This window comes from Lonchura striata, chromosome 3, assembly GCF_050655825.1.
Source record: "Lonchura striata isolate lonStrDom1 chromosome 3, ASM5065582v1, whole genome shotgun sequence".
NCBI classification, from domain to species: domain Eukaryota; kingdom Metazoa; phylum Chordata; class Aves; order Passeriformes; family Estrildidae; genus Lonchura; species Lonchura striata.
The window spans coordinates 5,319,541-5,335,940 of NC_140705.1; the positions used below are offsets into that span (position 1 = coordinate 5,319,541).

The 16,400-nt window shown below is 40.6% G+C and overlaps 1 protein-coding gene across 1 annotated transcript in view; it reads left to right on the plus strand.

Annotated features, from left to right (window-relative positions):
• The window catches only part of CDC5L (cell division cycle 5 like), a 30,332-nt gene extending 14,408 nt beyond the window's left edge, over positions 1-15,924 (plus strand). The window contains exons 13-16 of the mRNA XM_021527231.4: positions 235-480; positions 3,209-3,406; positions 13,979-14,191; positions 15,289-15,924. Coding sequence (XP_021382906.1) covers positions 235-480; positions 3,209-3,406; positions 13,979-14,191; positions 15,289-15,393 — 762 coding nt within the window. The 3' untranslated portion in view covers positions 15,394-15,924. The remainder of the gene's footprint in view (positions 1-234; positions 481-3,208; positions 3,407-13,978; positions 14,192-15,288) is intronic.
• The last annotated feature ends 476 nt before the right edge of the window (positions 15,925-16,400 follow it).

Sequence of the window (16,400 nt, forward strand, 5' to 3'; positions counted from 1 at the left end):
GAGCGAAATCTTTTGACTGTGCTGATTTTCAGGAAACTAGCCCAGCAGAGTTTCATCCAGTATTTCTTCTGCACAATTGTTGAGATTGCTGCATGTGTTCCGCCACAAGGGATTTTGGCACCTGCTCTGTGGGGTTTAGCTGATACATAAAACTTGTACTTGAGTGGGGATACATTAATTTAATATTTTCTTTGGTGTATATTATATTTACAAACTTTCTTTGCTCCTGGGCAGGTTAATGAAACAATACTTAGGCCCTTAAATGTGGAACCACCTCTAACAGACTTGCAGAAAAGTGAAGAACTCATAAAGAAAGAAATGATTACCATGCTTCATTTTGATCTTTTGCATCATCCATTTGGAGAACAGTTTACTGGTAAGAAAGGCAAAGGCCCAGGATTTGGAACCAACAATGCAGAGCACATGGCTTACTTAGAACAAAATCCTTATGAGAAGTTCTCCAAAGAGGATCTCAAGAAGGTGAGAATTGTGTGGCCTAAGAAGACCTAAAGTCTCCTTGGGACATAACTCTGTAATGGGGAAAAAAAGCCTGCACAGAATTCAGTTGGGAGATCTCCAGAGGGTTGTATGAAGGGCTGTAATCATAGAGTTGTTTGGGTTGGAAAAGACCTCTAAGATAATCAGGTTTGATCATTAACCTAGCACTGTCAAGTATTAAGTAAGAATAAGTTAATAAGTAAGGATGATTAAGTGCACATTCTGCTTTCTGTGAGCTGATGTTAATCTGTGATTTCAGCAGAATGGTGAAGATGCTGTATTTGCTCATAGACATTGTCACTGAGATACAAATTTGAATGTGTTGTGGTTGCTTATAATTTTAAATAAGAGTAAGAGCAATAATACCCTAACAGTTACCAAATTCTACTTTGCTGTTTCTGTAAATTGCTGTTAAATCATTGAGGCGTTAACCAGGTGTGATACCCATCTTCTGCTGCTTCTGAATTTCATTAATGTACAATTACAAAGCATTTTAGTCAAAACAGTGCAGACTGAATAGAGCAATAGTAGTCAGCTTGTACCTTGGAGCAGCAAATCAAGTTGTTTAATTATGTCTGTCAAGCTGAATCCAGGCAAGCTGTGCTGGTGCAGAGCGTGCTGGGCTGTGGCAGCTGATCTGACAGCCATACCTGGTCCAGAAGTGCTGAACAGGCAGATTGGGCTGTGGCTGGCTGCAGTGAGTGGGCGGCCTGGGCACTGTGTCCTGTTTTGCATTGTAATCCCAAGTTAAACAGCAGCTCTGGACCAGGGTTCCAGTTCAGGGTGTTCATTTATTTAAGCAGCTACAGATGTTGCCTTTTGCTGCCAAGTGACAGATAGGCAATTCTGTGGTTTAGCTCTTTCAAAGACCTTCACCCGTGAAGCTGTGCCAATAACCTTTGACCAAATGCCTACAGGAATAAAAATGAGTGAAAAGAACAAAATCACGTGCCACCAAGTTGTCTGTCTCTTTAGACTTGTCCTCTGACAATACCTGTTGTATCTGCACCTAAATCCCCTATTCCTTTAAGGTGACTCTAAAAATACACAAGCAGATTTTAAATCCATGTCCTTGACCATATCTGACCAATGAATGTAGAGCCTAAAAGGAGAAACACTGAACAGTATGTACTTCCAATTTGCTGTGAAATGAAAAATTATACTTCAGGATCTCTTACCAGAAGACGTTAAAGATGGAAAAATACAGTTAGATCATGAATTTCATTGCCCTGCCAATGTCAGATTGTTCCCTTAGGAATGTTTTCAGAGTGCTTTCTCTGGTTGTTTTGAAGTGCAGTGAGAATCAGGTTTGCTATCACTGCCCTTAGAGACTATTTCATGGTTCAGTAGTTTTTGTCTGAAGACTTTTCTTCAAAGTCCCTGAAGTTTTGTCTCCTAACTGATGGGCAGAAGTTTTTTTGCATCCCTGCTCGTGCTTGCACTCTGACATTCAGCACAATATTCTCTCTTGTCTAAAATCCAGTTCAAACCAAAAAATTTTCCTATCTCTGTGATCTCATCTGGGGCTTGTTTATTTTGCTTTACTTAATTTGTTTTTAGAAAATCTTCGTCCTAAAACCCTTTCATAAAATACTCCTTTCTTTTCCTGATGTGCAGTTCTCTTTTGGGAAGGATTGGTAGTGGTGCTGGGCAGGGTGTGTTGAGCTCCTGGAGCTGGGAAACACTTCTGGTGCCACAAGTCAATACCTTCAAGTCGTTCCTCACAGTGTACTAATGTTAGCTAATTGAAATTTATAGCATTTAGCTTTGTCAGGTGTGGTTGTGTTACTACTATTTTATCTGTCTTGACCATCAAGAACAAGTAATTAATTTTCCCCAGTATCTGTGGAATTATCTAATCTGGTGATACCTGAATTTCTACCTGGTCAGTGTGCACTTAAAAAATGTAGCACCTGCTTGCAGTAAGATACCTACTGCTCATAGGGAAATATGGGCTGCACCTGTAAATGCTGTTAAAAGAGAGAACATGGACGTGCTCTTACAACCAATGAAGTCTAGATTGGCAAAGATACTTTATCTTTTAGTTATTAATAAAAACAGAAGGACCTGGGTTCCTGTGTATTTTGCAGGCCAGGCTCTTTGTCAGAAATATTAAGAGTTGTGAGACCAACAAGAATCTTTTCAGTTCATTGCAAACTTTGTAAACTAAACTGGAAGCAGCAGAGTGCTTGTATTGCACCAGTTCTTCAGCCACAGAATGTGTTAGTTACAGCCAGGGTTGTATTTCCTGCAGCAGAGCTTATGCAGCTCACCCGGGAATGTTTTTAGACTTGACTTTCCTGGTTGTGTGGAGAAAGGTAAGCAAAAGGAAATGAAAAGTGATTTTTGTTTCGTAGGACAGCTGCTTCTGTCTGTACAGTTCTCCCTCCCCTCAAGGTCCCTGCTTTTATCTCTGCTCTTGTGCAGCAAGATGAAGTATCTCACTGTGCCACAGCTTTCATTAGCCATGCCAGAATGATGTCAGGTTTGGCCAAATTATATAAAATGAGGGATAGTTGTGCTGTGAGGAGCCTTCTAGCCTGGGTTTCATTTGTAATCCACAGCATCTGTGTTCGATTTCATAGTTAGCTTAACCTGATGGTGAGCTTTGAGTATGAGCCCCCATGAATTACACACTGAAGGTTTGAAAAGAGCAATTTACTTGTATCATGTGTATTGTAACTGCAATTTCTCTCATCATTTCCAACAGGCACAGGATCTACTGGCACAAGAAATGGAGGTGGTAAAGCAAGGAATGGGGCATGGAGAGCTATCAAGCGAAGCCTATAACCAGGTGTGGGAAGAATGTTACAGCCAAGTGTTGTACCTGCCTGGACAGAGCCGCTACACAAGGGCTAACTTGGCCAGCAAAAAAGACAGGATAGAGTCACTTGAAAAGAGACTCGAGGTCAGTGTCACTTTTTTCTGCCTTTTGCACCTCCTCTTTTTTTGAGTTTCCTTGTGGTTTTTTGGTTTTTTTTTCCTTTGTAGGCTTTCAGTCAGGTCTTTTGAAGGGATTCATTTGAAAAGGTTGGTTGTTGAGGAATTTTCCTAGGGAGTTTATAGATGCTCTTGAGGTGCTTAAATCACCTTCTCTCATCTTCCTCCTTACAGTATTTCCACACAAAGTTTCTCTCTGCACTATTAGCTATAACACAGCTCATCCACTCCGTTCTCTACTGGAGAGAAGGTCAGGTTCTGCTGTCTCTTAATTACATGTGGATTTTTTAATGTTTTCTTAATCTCTGCTGTGAGTGGATCAGATCTTTTTCAGTTTGCACCTGACTGTGGTGAGTATGAAGAGAAACCTCAGAGAAGGATGCTTAAAAAAACCATCTCTGTCCCAAAGTTCCTCTCAAGTTCTCTTTCCAACTTAATGTTTGGTTTCTGACTGTTACATACACAAAGGTTAGATAGTCCTGAATTCTTGCCAGGCTGGCATTTTTTTTCCAGAGATTGCTCCAAAAAAGAGAACAATGGATGTTTGTGATCCCATTTCACTTTCTTTTGTCAGACCCTTTGACACTGATTTCCCTTGCCCAGTCCTTTCTAGATTTTCAGCCAAACGCTCCATACAAAAAAACAAAAATAGACAATATTCATGATACCAAGTAAGCTGGTCTGAAACAGTTTCTTCCCACAGAACATGTTTGTTCTGACTTGCAGTAAATTATTAAATGTTTTCTAAAATATCATTTTAGCTTAAAAGTGTCTCTAAATTTTGCAGGCATGAGATTATTTTTTTCCCATGGTAAAAAGAAAGTTTGCAAAAAAAGTTTTTCTGTATTTAACATAGCTACTGTTGCTAGAAGTAAACCTCCCCAAACAGCTCCTACCCCACAAATAACTATAGAGGCCAGAAAGGCTGAATTTTCACTTGATTCATGCATACGAAATACAACATGAGTGTGTTTTGTGAAGTCTGTCAGTCAAGAGTGTTGTCCAGGTGCAGATCCCGCAGTTGCTAGCCCAGCATCGGGCCAGCAGCAGTTCACCTGCACGTAGCCTGGTAGTAGGGGTGGAGTATGAGCTCCAGAGCCGTGTCGTGCTGCTGCTCACCCAGCAGAGAGCACCATTGCCCTGCCCAGCGCTGCCTGACAGACTCGCTGGCTCTGCTTTCCCAAACCCATGCGGGAGCTCGGCAGCAGCCTGGCCGTGCATGGCAGCGGGGCCTGGAGGGCAGCGCGCCAGAAGTCAGAGGGCTGCACCTAATTTGTGTACAAATCCTTTTGAAATTTAAATATCTTAGGTCCAAAACGACATTAGAAGGGCATTATTAAAGTTGCAAAGTTAAACAGTCCTAGTTAGGGAATGCAGGAAGAGCCTTAATTTGCCTATGCATATGCTTTTTGAGACAGTCTTTAATTTCATGATTGCAGCCTCGTTTTTCCACAGGCTCATTTACTGCACAGCGTGGATGGTACTTGCTTAATGAGTAGCTCTTGAATATTTTGTTTTCTCTTAATTGTTTGGTGTGTGGCCCTGTGCCTTTATCCTGTGCACTGTTTCTGCAGTCTAAATTGGTTACTTCTGTGTGGGCTTTCTTGTACTGTTGATTTCTGTCCTTCTCTTCCCAATATTTGAATGAGTAGTTGGTGGTGGAATGCATATTAAGGATATTGAAGCAAAGTAAGGTCACATTTATCATTTATCAAACTTGTGTATGTTTGTTCTAAATGGTCTTTGCTCTGCAGTCACAGAACAGTCACCCAGGAAGCAAAATACAAATCAGAACTCTTGCCAAAAAAAAAAAAAAAGTTTTATTTTCTGCCAACATTGCATGGGACTCTGTGAAAGACACTTTACAAAATCCTGTTAGCTGTGTCCCATCAGACTAAGGAAGGTGATCCCACCCCTCTGCTCTGCCCTGCTGAGGCACATCTGGGGTGCTGTGTCCAGTTCTGGGCTCCTCAGGACAAGAGAGACATGGAGCTCCTGGAGTGGGTCCAGTGGAGGGTGGCAAAGATGATGGAGGCACTGGAGCATCTCCCTGACAAGGAAAGGCTGAGGGAGCTGTGGCTGTTCAGCCTCCAGAGGAGGCACAGCTGAGAGGAGCCCTCAGCCCTGGGTGTCCCTGTGAGCAGGGAGGGTCAGAGCAGGGCCCAGGCTCTGCTCTGGGACCAGCAATGGCACCAGAGGAACGGGCAGGGACTGATCCCAGTGAGCTCCACCTGGACAGGAGGCAGAACTTTTTTCCTGTGCAGTGACTGAGCACTGAGCAGGTTGTCCAGAGAGGCTGTGGAGTCTCCTCACTGGAGTTATTCCAGAACTGTCTGGACACAATCCTGTGCCCTGTGCTCTGGGATGACCCTGCTTGAGCAGGGAGGAGGAACCAGATGAGCCACTGTGGTCCCTTCCAACCTGACCCATTCTGTGTCTGTTATCAGTCACTGCAGTCACAAGACTCTGGCTAATGTAGCTACATCCCCTAGGAGCTCAGAATGCTGCTGGATGAGCCAGATGGCTTGGTGCAATTCCACACACAATCCTGCTCTCCCATTTTGCTGTGTTCCAAAATACCACCCCAGTGGAGCCAGCAGAGCCCTGTGCCTGCAGGTGCAGTGAGCACTGTGCTGCCTCTCACAACTCACTGTTGTTGAGTGCAGGTGGACTGTGTGCAAAGTTAAATTTGACCTGAAAATGTTTCCCAAGTGTGTGCAAAATGCAGTTTAGTGCAGCTCTGTGGCTTGACCCTAAAAGGCCCTGCCTAAAAGGAAGATATACAGGTTTTTAAGCATAGCTCACCTGCTGAATCGTTTTTTAAACAATAAATAAAAAGCGTAGCAGTTTAATGAACAAATGAATATGCAATAAAAAAGCACAGATTTTTTTTCCTACCCCATTCTTAGCAATGACAAAACCTACCTTTATTTTAATGTTTTTCCAATTAAAATTGTCTGAAAGCTATATCAGTTGAAATAGATATTTTAATGGGAAGTATCAGACAAGCTTAAATGAAAAGCAGGGATATTAGCTCAGCTTTCAGTACCCCAAGACACTTGCTTGTACTCTTAGCTGTCTTTGTGAGAAGAGTAGAAACTGTAAAACAGTTTACCAGCAGCAGCAACTGATTTTGGTCAGTTTTGGGGGCTGCTTCTTCCCATTTATAGTGCACTAAGATTTTTAGGGGGAAAAAACCATGAGAGTGTAGTGATATTTGGCACAGCTGCACTTGGGGAAGTCACTGTCTAATACTTGCATATGGGGCTGCTGACACCCTGCAGATCCTGTGCAAAACCCCAATCTGTTTCTGAGTCTGTCTTTGTTGCTCAGAGATTCCTGGCTGGATTGATGGTGTGGACACACACTCATCTTCCTCTAATTGTCCTGTTCTCACTGCCTGAGTGGTTTAGTCGTGGCAGCCTATGTTGACATGACATTTATCTTTCTCAAATGGATGCTGGGATCACAAACAGATTTGTGCTGTTATTGATGAACTTGAGGAGGCAAAGTGGAGCTGTTGTGGAGAGCTTCTGTTTGGCTGGGTATCCTGTCCAGACATCATCAGTAATGCACAGCTCATCAGTACTTCTGATGTTGCAGTGTACTGCTGTGTTTTAGTAATACTTTTCATTGGTTTGTTTTGAGCATTTTGGGCTCCTTGAATGTGTTACTCAGTATGGGTTAAGAGTGTTAGAGGATTAGTATATGAACTTTCTTGTATTACAGATGGGGAGTTTCAGGTCTATGCAAGTGAATCTCTGTGACCTCAGTATGTGTCTCTGGTACACCTTAGATTTGTGGAATTTTCTGATCTTTCCATTAGCTTTAGAAATCCAGAGTATTTTTCCATGGCTAGGCTACACTGCAGAACAAGTGATTTCAGAAATTGAAGTTTTCTGATGCTTGCAGTTGTGTTGAGTAATAGCTTCAGTTCTCTGCAGTACCTTTTGCTCCCTTCTCTTCCAAACAATACATTTATACAGAAAAGCATTCCTACTAACATGTTAAACTGGGAATGTTATACAATGAAATGAGATAGTAAAGGCATCTATTTAACAAGGTAGTTATTCCCTTTGTAGTTCACAACATAGAAACTTCCTGCCATCTTTACTTTTCCTTTGAAGTCAGTTAATAAAGTTGGTTTGCAGAATACAAATACTTTAATTAAAATTGTGGTTGTTGACATTATCATTTCAGTTGATTACTAAATTATAAATACTGTTAGAAGCCTACAGAGGAAAAGTTAGCGATAGACTGTATATGCAAAATCTAGTAAATTAACTATTCTTTGCAGTATCCAAGATACATCAAGGTGATGATTTATCAAAGTGTTGATGTTTGCTTTTAATTGCAGCCCAAGTCCTCTGAATTAATCCGGATTAAAAACAACTTGCTTAGGTGGAGTTTCATAGGATACATGGTACACTCTGCGGCAGGATGTATTACGTTATTTTATTGGAGATTGTCTTTTAATTTCTCTCTAGTTTATGTACTAAAGTTTGCAGTTTCTTTTGCATTTTCAGGTGTGCTGATACTCAGAAAGCAAAGAAAAGAAGATATTTTATAGGACTAGGAACAGAGAAATTACTCACAAAACTAAAATATTGTGAAAATCCTGAGTAGCATTGCTTTTATGGTCACAGGTTTTATTTTGTCCTACTGTCTTGCATTTGTGGAATGCACTTCTTTTGATAAGGTCTGTTGGGAATGTAGTTGGCATATTCCCAACAGCAGAGAGGTATCAGGGGTCTTCACTGTCAGATTATTCAGAATCTGATAACTTAGCATGTTTAGAAATAAAGTTCAGCATTGACAAAGCTCTCATTGCAAAGGCCTTTGCACACCCTCACACTGTCCAGAACTGAGTGCTGCAGTGACTCAACAGTCACACTGGCTCATGGTGTTTAAGACAAATCATTATAATTTCTGGAACATACTTCAGGGGGAGCATGCTCTTGGGTCATTAGATTTGGCTGTGAGTAGAGAGAAAAGTGTTCTGCAGGTATCAGTAAGTCATTGTGGTACATGATCTGCATGACAAAGGGCAATATAGGAGTTTATCTGGGGTTCCCCTATTAAACTGGGAAAAGGCAGTTTTGTATTGCTGTGCAAGCTCTGAACATCTGGTCTAGTTTCAACTGGGGAGCTGTAGTTGCTTACTAGCAATGCCTTAAATTGAGGATTTTTTAAAGTGAATCTTTCCATAAAAAAATTACTGTGATCCAAATCAATTAGAATGATTTTTTTCTTTTTCATATCTTACCAGCCACAAGCCCAGTCCCTCTTTGACTTCTCTGATCCTGATCAGCACCTTTACTTAATGATCCTCATCCTCCCTCCTACATTAAGTAGAGCACCTTACTGGAGCTGAGGTGTTCAAGGCCAGGTTGGCCTTGGACTTGGCCTTGGAGCAGCCTGGTCTAGTGGAAGGTGTTCCTGCCTGTGGCTGGAAGGTTGGAATGAATTGATCTTTGAGGTCCCTTCCAGCCCAACCCATTCTGTGATCTTTAGTGTCACAGCAGAAATGTGAAATTGTTTCAAGGTCATGGTGTGGTTTCTGTCAACCAGCTGAGCTAATGTTGTTTAATAGGTGGAGGCCATATTGTTCTACACTGGATATGCAGTTTTGGTTTGATACTAACTCCAAGCCTCAGTTTCCAACAGAGTTTACTTGTCTTTCACTAACCTGGGCGTAACTCAGGCAGGGCTCTTAAGATAGTTTTGCCTGGTCAAACTCTAGACAGATGTAACAGTGTTTCAAGCTAAAAATGGAAAATTCTGTCCAAGAGCTCGGAACTGAAAAAGCATTTTGAAGTAGAGAAATTAATGACTTTTTTTTTTTTAAACATGCTACTCTTGAGTGCACCATAAGCTTGTAAAGGCAGGTGACTCCAGCATGGCCAGAGGATTCTCTAGTGTGGGGGTCCTTGTTGTCCCTGGAGTGTTGGAAACGCCTGGCCTGGAGCACAAGCTGCTGTCGAGCTGAGCGCTCTCGCCCCAGACACTGCGGCTGAGCCAGCACGAGCCAAGCTCACAAACCTGCCATTCCAGTTAAGTCAATCCATCTCCTGCCAGCAGAACTGAATTTGGGAGAGCCACATGTGGGTCTGAGGTGAGGAAGGAAGTTACAGTAACGTTTAGAGTAGTCCTAGGTATGTTCCAGGAGTGCTCTGCTCAGCTGCCGTGGCTGAAGCTGGCAGAGGATTTCTGTGCACAAGCGAGGCAGCTTTGTGACGATATTGATTCTCCAAGGTCACGGAACAGGTTGGTTTACTTTGACTGTGGCTCTGCTCTGAACATGCAGCAGTTTTTCTTCCATGTTTGTTTAATCCATCCAGCATGATTAGGAAGATCAATTAAAAGACAAGAGAGCTTAATTCTGTTCAGGGATTACCAGAAGCTCCACATTAAAGGGAAGGAAAACAAACCAGTCAGTACAGCAAAAAAACTCTTGGAACTGAGGAGGGCTGTCCTCAGTAGACCTGGTGAGATGAGAATTCTGAAAATGCAGTTTTTAAGGCAATTGAGCTTTTCCTTCCTCAGGGTCAGTTTTTCTTAAATCTTTCCCAGTGGATGTTTGTTCTTATAAGGAGTCCTTCTCTGTCCTTTGTTGTCCTTAGTTAAACCTTACAACTAACATCTAAAATTTCCTTCCCAAATTTAAGTCTCTCTTCCTTTCTCAGTAGCAGTAAGAACAGATTAAATTTTTCACAATTAATTTCACAATTCGGGATATTTAAAGCAAGGTGTTGTGTCTTTCTTTTTTTTCTCTTTTTTTTTTTTTTGGGGTTTTTTTGGATTTTTTTTTTGTTAGGCAGAGGAAAAACAAATCAAACAAACCCTGGTTTTCCAGTCAGTATCCCTTTTCTAGATCATGTTTTATAAACCTTTGGTTATGTCTGTTATTCTTTTGGCTCTTTTGTCTGCTGCTTGTTTTGGTTTCTCTTCCTTGGTTCTCTATTGCAGTACTGAAAACTGAACACCACTTTACGAGTCATGAGGGAAGCTTTTACATCGGAGATTTGGGATGGGATGAGGCTCTCACACTTGCCTTAACATCATATATCATCTTACCCCATGTCTGTACATGCTGTTCTCATTTTGCTGTTGCTGGTATAAAAGTCAGCAGAACCAAAGCTGGCCAAGGAACAGTACAAAATAAATAAGTGGAGAAATCTTTCAAATGTCTTTACTCTTTCTGTTAGGTTCAGGGGGAAATGGTTGTCAGATTTTACTCAAATCTATTTCTTTACTTTAAGCAAATAATGTAGACTACTGTTTAAACACACCTCTTCCACACCTCTTCATAACTGCTTGGAATTTTTAGCTTGGTATCTGAGCCTTAAAATTTTATGAAGCTTGAACTGAAATTATATGCAGTTGTTGGCACTAATGCAGCAGTCAGCAATTTTTAATAAATAGTATTTGTTACAAAAACTGAGACCTCCTTTTGACCTTTTCATAGTAGGTCCTAAAATTTTGTATTTGGGAGGGAAGGGAAAAGGTGGTGAGTGTTCACATTTCTTCCTAAGCAGAGAAGGAAGAAAGGGCTGTTATTTCTGGTTTTAGAAACCTGGGAGGGTTTTTTCTTTTCTTTTTCTTGTTTTTGTCTTTTCACAGCAGTGAGGCCTGTGATAATCTAAGATGGGAAAAGGAACTGAGTAGAAAAGCAATATAGGAACATATAACCTAAGGAGCTCTAGTAATTAAGAGCCCAGTATCCAGACCAACTCAGAAACATTAAGTCCAATTCTCTGAACATTTCAAGAGTGCATAAATAATCAGGGTCTGATACTGTAATAAGTATTAGACTTGAACTGACTATGAACTGGCTTTGATAGAAGCTTTACATTTAAAAATTCTTTATCATATCTAACACCTTAAGATAGTACACACTTGGGGTGGGATTGATCTACCTGGTCTTGGATCACAGTGTCTAAACAAACAGTTTGTGCTCCCATCACCATCAGTGAAGAGCCCTTCACTGAGGTGTTTAATTTTGTCCTGAGGCCCTGGGTCAGGTGAGCCATGCCCTGGAGTTGCCAGTTTCTCTCCTGATGACAGAAAGATCCCCTGTGACAAACTCAGATATTGATGTTCTAAAGCAAAGTGAATCCCAACTGAAGAGTGTGAAAGTGTGAGACCAAGCCAGTGCTGCCACTGCTGCTGATGCTACTTGGAACATGGGGATAATTCAAGGCTTGTGACCACAGTGCCCTGATCCAGTCTCTTTTCTGTATGGTGGGGATAGTGCTGATAACTGTATTTGTGCCCTTAGATACTCAGAGTTTAACATTTTATTAGAAAATGAGGTCGTTGAGAGATCATGGAATCACGGAATAGTTTGGCTTGAAGAGATTTTCAAGGTCAGCTCATTCCAACCCCTCTGCCATGGGCAGGGACACCTTCCACCAGACCAGGTTGCCCAGAGCTCCATCCAGCCTGGCATTGGACACTTCCAGGGATGGGACAGCCACAGCCATATCTCTGGGCAGCCTGTGCCAGGGCCTCACCACCCTCGCAGTAAAGAATGAGATCTTCACTCAGGATGACAGAACAGTGGAACTTCTCTACATGGTGTTTTTTAGCCTGCTCTGAAGAGTGACATTGTGATGGGAGTTTGATTTCACAGCAGCCACGCTCTACATTGTCTGTAATGCTGGGAGCAACATGGACAGTTGATCTTTGTTATATTAGACGTCTGTTACAAACAAAATTCTGTTTGCCTGTGCATCCATCTATTCCATGATTTCTAAATGTCAGTGGTGCTCAGCACACATTTTTTGTCCAAGAAACAGTAATTGGAAAATAGTTCATTGACTGCACAGCTGTATTTGTTGTTGCAGTAATAGCATATTATTTACCAATGAAGACATTTAAAGCTTTCATACTTTTCCATCAGAGAGTATCCTCACAAATCCCTAATCTATTTATTTAATTTTCTCTAGATTTATACAAATATTGAAAAAGAGGCACCTTTCTGTATGCTTAAAGCACCTTGGGCATACCTTAAGTCTGCTTTGCCAGCAGAGTTTGAAAAGCATAGCAGTCTGCATTGCTCTCCCCAGGAGCAAACTAGACAGCTCAGAAAGTCAAATTTCTCTTTCACTCACCCATTAACAGTTTGCTCCCTTGACCATTCACTTTGTTTATCTCTGCACTACCAACTAAAACTGTTCTAAATGAGTGAACAAATTGTTAAGGAGTAGGAGGGCAGGTTACAGAAACCTGCAGCTGTGTAACAGAGGGTACTTCAGTACAGTTGCAGGGCTGGAAGGCTGATGAAATGCACTTTGCAGGAGCTTGGTGTGTAAGACTGTGATGGCTGACTGGTTATCATTGAGAAGGGCAGATCCCTCTTCATTTCTTCCTTCCCAAAGGAGTTCTGTTTCATTGGTAGTAAAGTATATATTGGGTAAATGTAGCAATTAAAAGGTGCTGCATCTTGGTTAATTATTGGCAATTTCTTTGTATGTGAGAACATGCTTTGATTTTTAAAGAAACAAGGCAATGATTGGTGACTCAGACACTGTGGTTCTGAATTAGTCTTTTATATTTTAATACTTGAGAAACTTTCATAGCATATTTCATGTCTTGCACTAATATATCATTAAGTGTGGCAAAAATCAAAATATGAGAAATTTGATTTTTTTTCCTTGAGCTTGGCATTCTTCACACAGTCCTTTCTAAAAAAATGTTTTTGTTTGGCTATTTTTTTAAGGAAGTAGCATTGAGAAAGCCTCAACAAGGAACCTTATGTTCCTGTTCAGAGGTGTGAGCTGTTGTATCTCTCCACAGTTGTGCTCAGTGGTGGATGCCTGTGTTCTTTTTTGATTTCATAGGATCATAGAATGGCCTGGGCTGGAAGGGACTCTACAAATCATCTCATTCCACTGCCTGCCATGGCTGGGACACTTTCCACTATCCAAGCTGCTCCAAGCCCTGTCCAACCTAAACTTGAACACTTTCAGGGATGGGGCAGCCACAGCTTCTCTGGGCAACCAGTGCCAGGGCCTCCCCATTGTCACAGGGAACAATTTCTTCCAAATACTTAATGTAATCTAATCTTCATCTTTAGGCCATTTGCAATTGGGATTCAGTGTTAAAGATTTCTTTGATTTCTTTAAAAATTCTGATGGCTACATCATTCTTTTAGTGCTCATTCAATTTTACCCCAGGTGGAGAAACACACAAAGACTTCTGTTACCTTTGCTATCTATAAATATTTTATACAACATTTATAACATATTAACACAAATATGTTCAGTTATTGGTATTGTGTCCCAGTTGACAGAATTTTGTAATTTGTATCACTTGTTTGTTTATGGATTTTTTCTGGATTACAATTTTAGAGATTTATTATGTCTATTATAACAATTTTAATCCAGAAATCAAGGTTGTTGTAAAATGCACAGTATGGTTATTTTAATAGAAATCAAACTCAACAGAATTCTACAGATATATTTTTACTTTTTTTTTTTCCTCTTGACTTTTGAGTTCTGGGTAACTAAAACAGCTCTTGGGTTCCTTCTGGCAGATCAACAGAGGCCACATGACCACTGAAGCCAAGAGGGCTGCCAAGATGGAGAAGAAGCTGAAGATCCTTCTGGGTGGTTACCAGTCTCGAGCAATGGGGCTCATCAAGCAGCTGAATGATCTGTGGGACCAGATCGAGCAGGCCCACCTGGAGCTGCGGACCTTTGAGGAGCTGAAGAAACACGAGGATGCTGCCATCCCTCGGAGACTGGAGGTGAGATTCCAAAATCCAATACCTGAGGTCAGACACAGGCACCTCATGGAAAAGATGTTTTTACAAGGCACAAGCTCTGACCTTTACAGCCTGAGTTGGTATCAAGGTTTTAATTATCTCTTAAAATCATACTTTTGGCTGTTACCAGATTCATCTGTCTTTTACTTCAGTATCAAAGATTCTGTGATACACATATTAGAGGCTGGGACTAATCTGGAAGTGTGTTCTTTAACTTTGGGGTTTTTTTATTTCATTTTGTGGTTTATTTTAAACGTCTTCTGCAATGTGTATCAGCACAAGTTCCATCTCTCTCTTGATTTGGTTTGTTTCAGTTTTAACTACTGTTAGAGCTTCGGGTAAATGTAAAACTTCTCTAAAACCTCCTTCTTCTTTAAAAGCCAGCAAACTAAATGTTGGTACATACATGAAATCACTACCTTGGAGCCAGTTTTCTTAGTTTAAGGATCTCCAGGATATTCTGCTTTTATTCAACTAATGAGACAACCCTTAATCGAGACTAGGTTTGAACCAGTACCAGCCTTTCTTTCCAAAGAATAAGTGTTCACCTGAGCACAGTTTTGATTGTAATGTGGTTTTCTACCAGAACAGAGGCTTCCATTGATGCTTAGATATTCTCAACCACTTGCTATAAAAAAGATAAAATGCATCAGTTCTTAAAACTGATTTTGTGAAGATGATTTAGAAATGCTGATAGATATGTTTACAAACTCAGAAGTGATTAATTGAAATATTAACAGTTAAAACATATTAAATCACTTGATAGCTGCTAATAGCACCTGTTTTTAGTAAATGGCAAGGTTCCAATTTGAAATATCTCCTTTTGAAGCATTTGATCTTAGCTGCTGTCGAAAACGGTGAGCTACCTGACATTTGAAGTAAGATAACTGTGATTCTTGATATTTCCTATCCACTGCTCTGTTTTACATTTGTATTTAAAATAAGTAATTTCAGCAATCTTCTGTCTTAATTCTGAGCTCTTCCTCTGAAGGAACTAAAATATACAGCCTTTGGTAATGATCTTCATGGGTATGACTGGTGGAAAACTGACTGGTTGTTTAATGATGTTTTCCTTACAGTGTCTCAAGGAAGATGTGCAGCGACAGCAGGAGAGAGAAAAGGAGCTTCAGCAGAGATTTGCTGACTTCATGTTAGATAAAGAGACTTTTCAAGCAAAGTATTAAAGGACAAAATTCCATCTGTCACTGATGTAACATTTCAAAACTGTGCAGATACTTCTCAGCAGCTTTTGCCAGCAGTTGCAGAAATCAAGTGTAGTCTGCTGTTTCCATCTTGTCAAGTTTTGTTCCTTCAGTGGACTATTCCAAATGCTCTAGGTATGAATAGCTCTGGCCAGTGTCAAAAATGAGATTGAAATGTCCAAAATTGTATTGAAAGAAAAGAAAAATCACTCTGGTATTATTTTAGCCATGTCTTCATTTGCTAGGGTTATCACATTATTCCTAGTGTTCTACCAGTCTTAAGACTTGTAAGATATATGCAGAATAATGTCTTTTGAATAAATCTGGAATGTTAAAAAATAATGAAGTAATATTGTCTGTCTTTTAACTGAAATTGAATCTTCACATATCCCAGCCCTCTTCTGTGTTTCTGGTCTTCCCCCTGCTGCTGCCTTTATTTTCCATGACTAATTTGTAATAGGAATTACCTATGCAGGATTGTTGTTGTCCAGATAATAAATACCATGTTCCCAACTCTTCTCTGTGCCTGTGAATAAACACTCCTAACTTTATCTAGGTGCTCTAATGGTCATAGTGGCATAATCTCCCCATCCTGGAACCATGGCAGGGATAAATTTTATAAAGACACCCAGCATGGCCTAATGCCTAATGGAAGCATAGATTTTAGCAGAAAAATGTACTGTTAAATTTTCTAAGTATTAATTTTTATAAATCATCTGCATGGTGTGGGCTAAGAAAGAAGCTCTGTGTTTTCTCCTCCTTTCACCAGATCCCAGCAGGATTTCATTGTCTCATTGCTTTGTCTTGAAGGGTAAGGATAGAATTAGGAAAAAGTGGGAATATGCCTGTACTTTGGGTTTTTTGAGCTGTGGCTTGTGGAAAGGCACAGGGAAAAAGGCAAAACTGTTGTTAACAGTACAAAATTCAGCAATTAACTATATCCAGTAACATACATCGTGCAATTTTGCTTGGATATATTTGAAATTTAA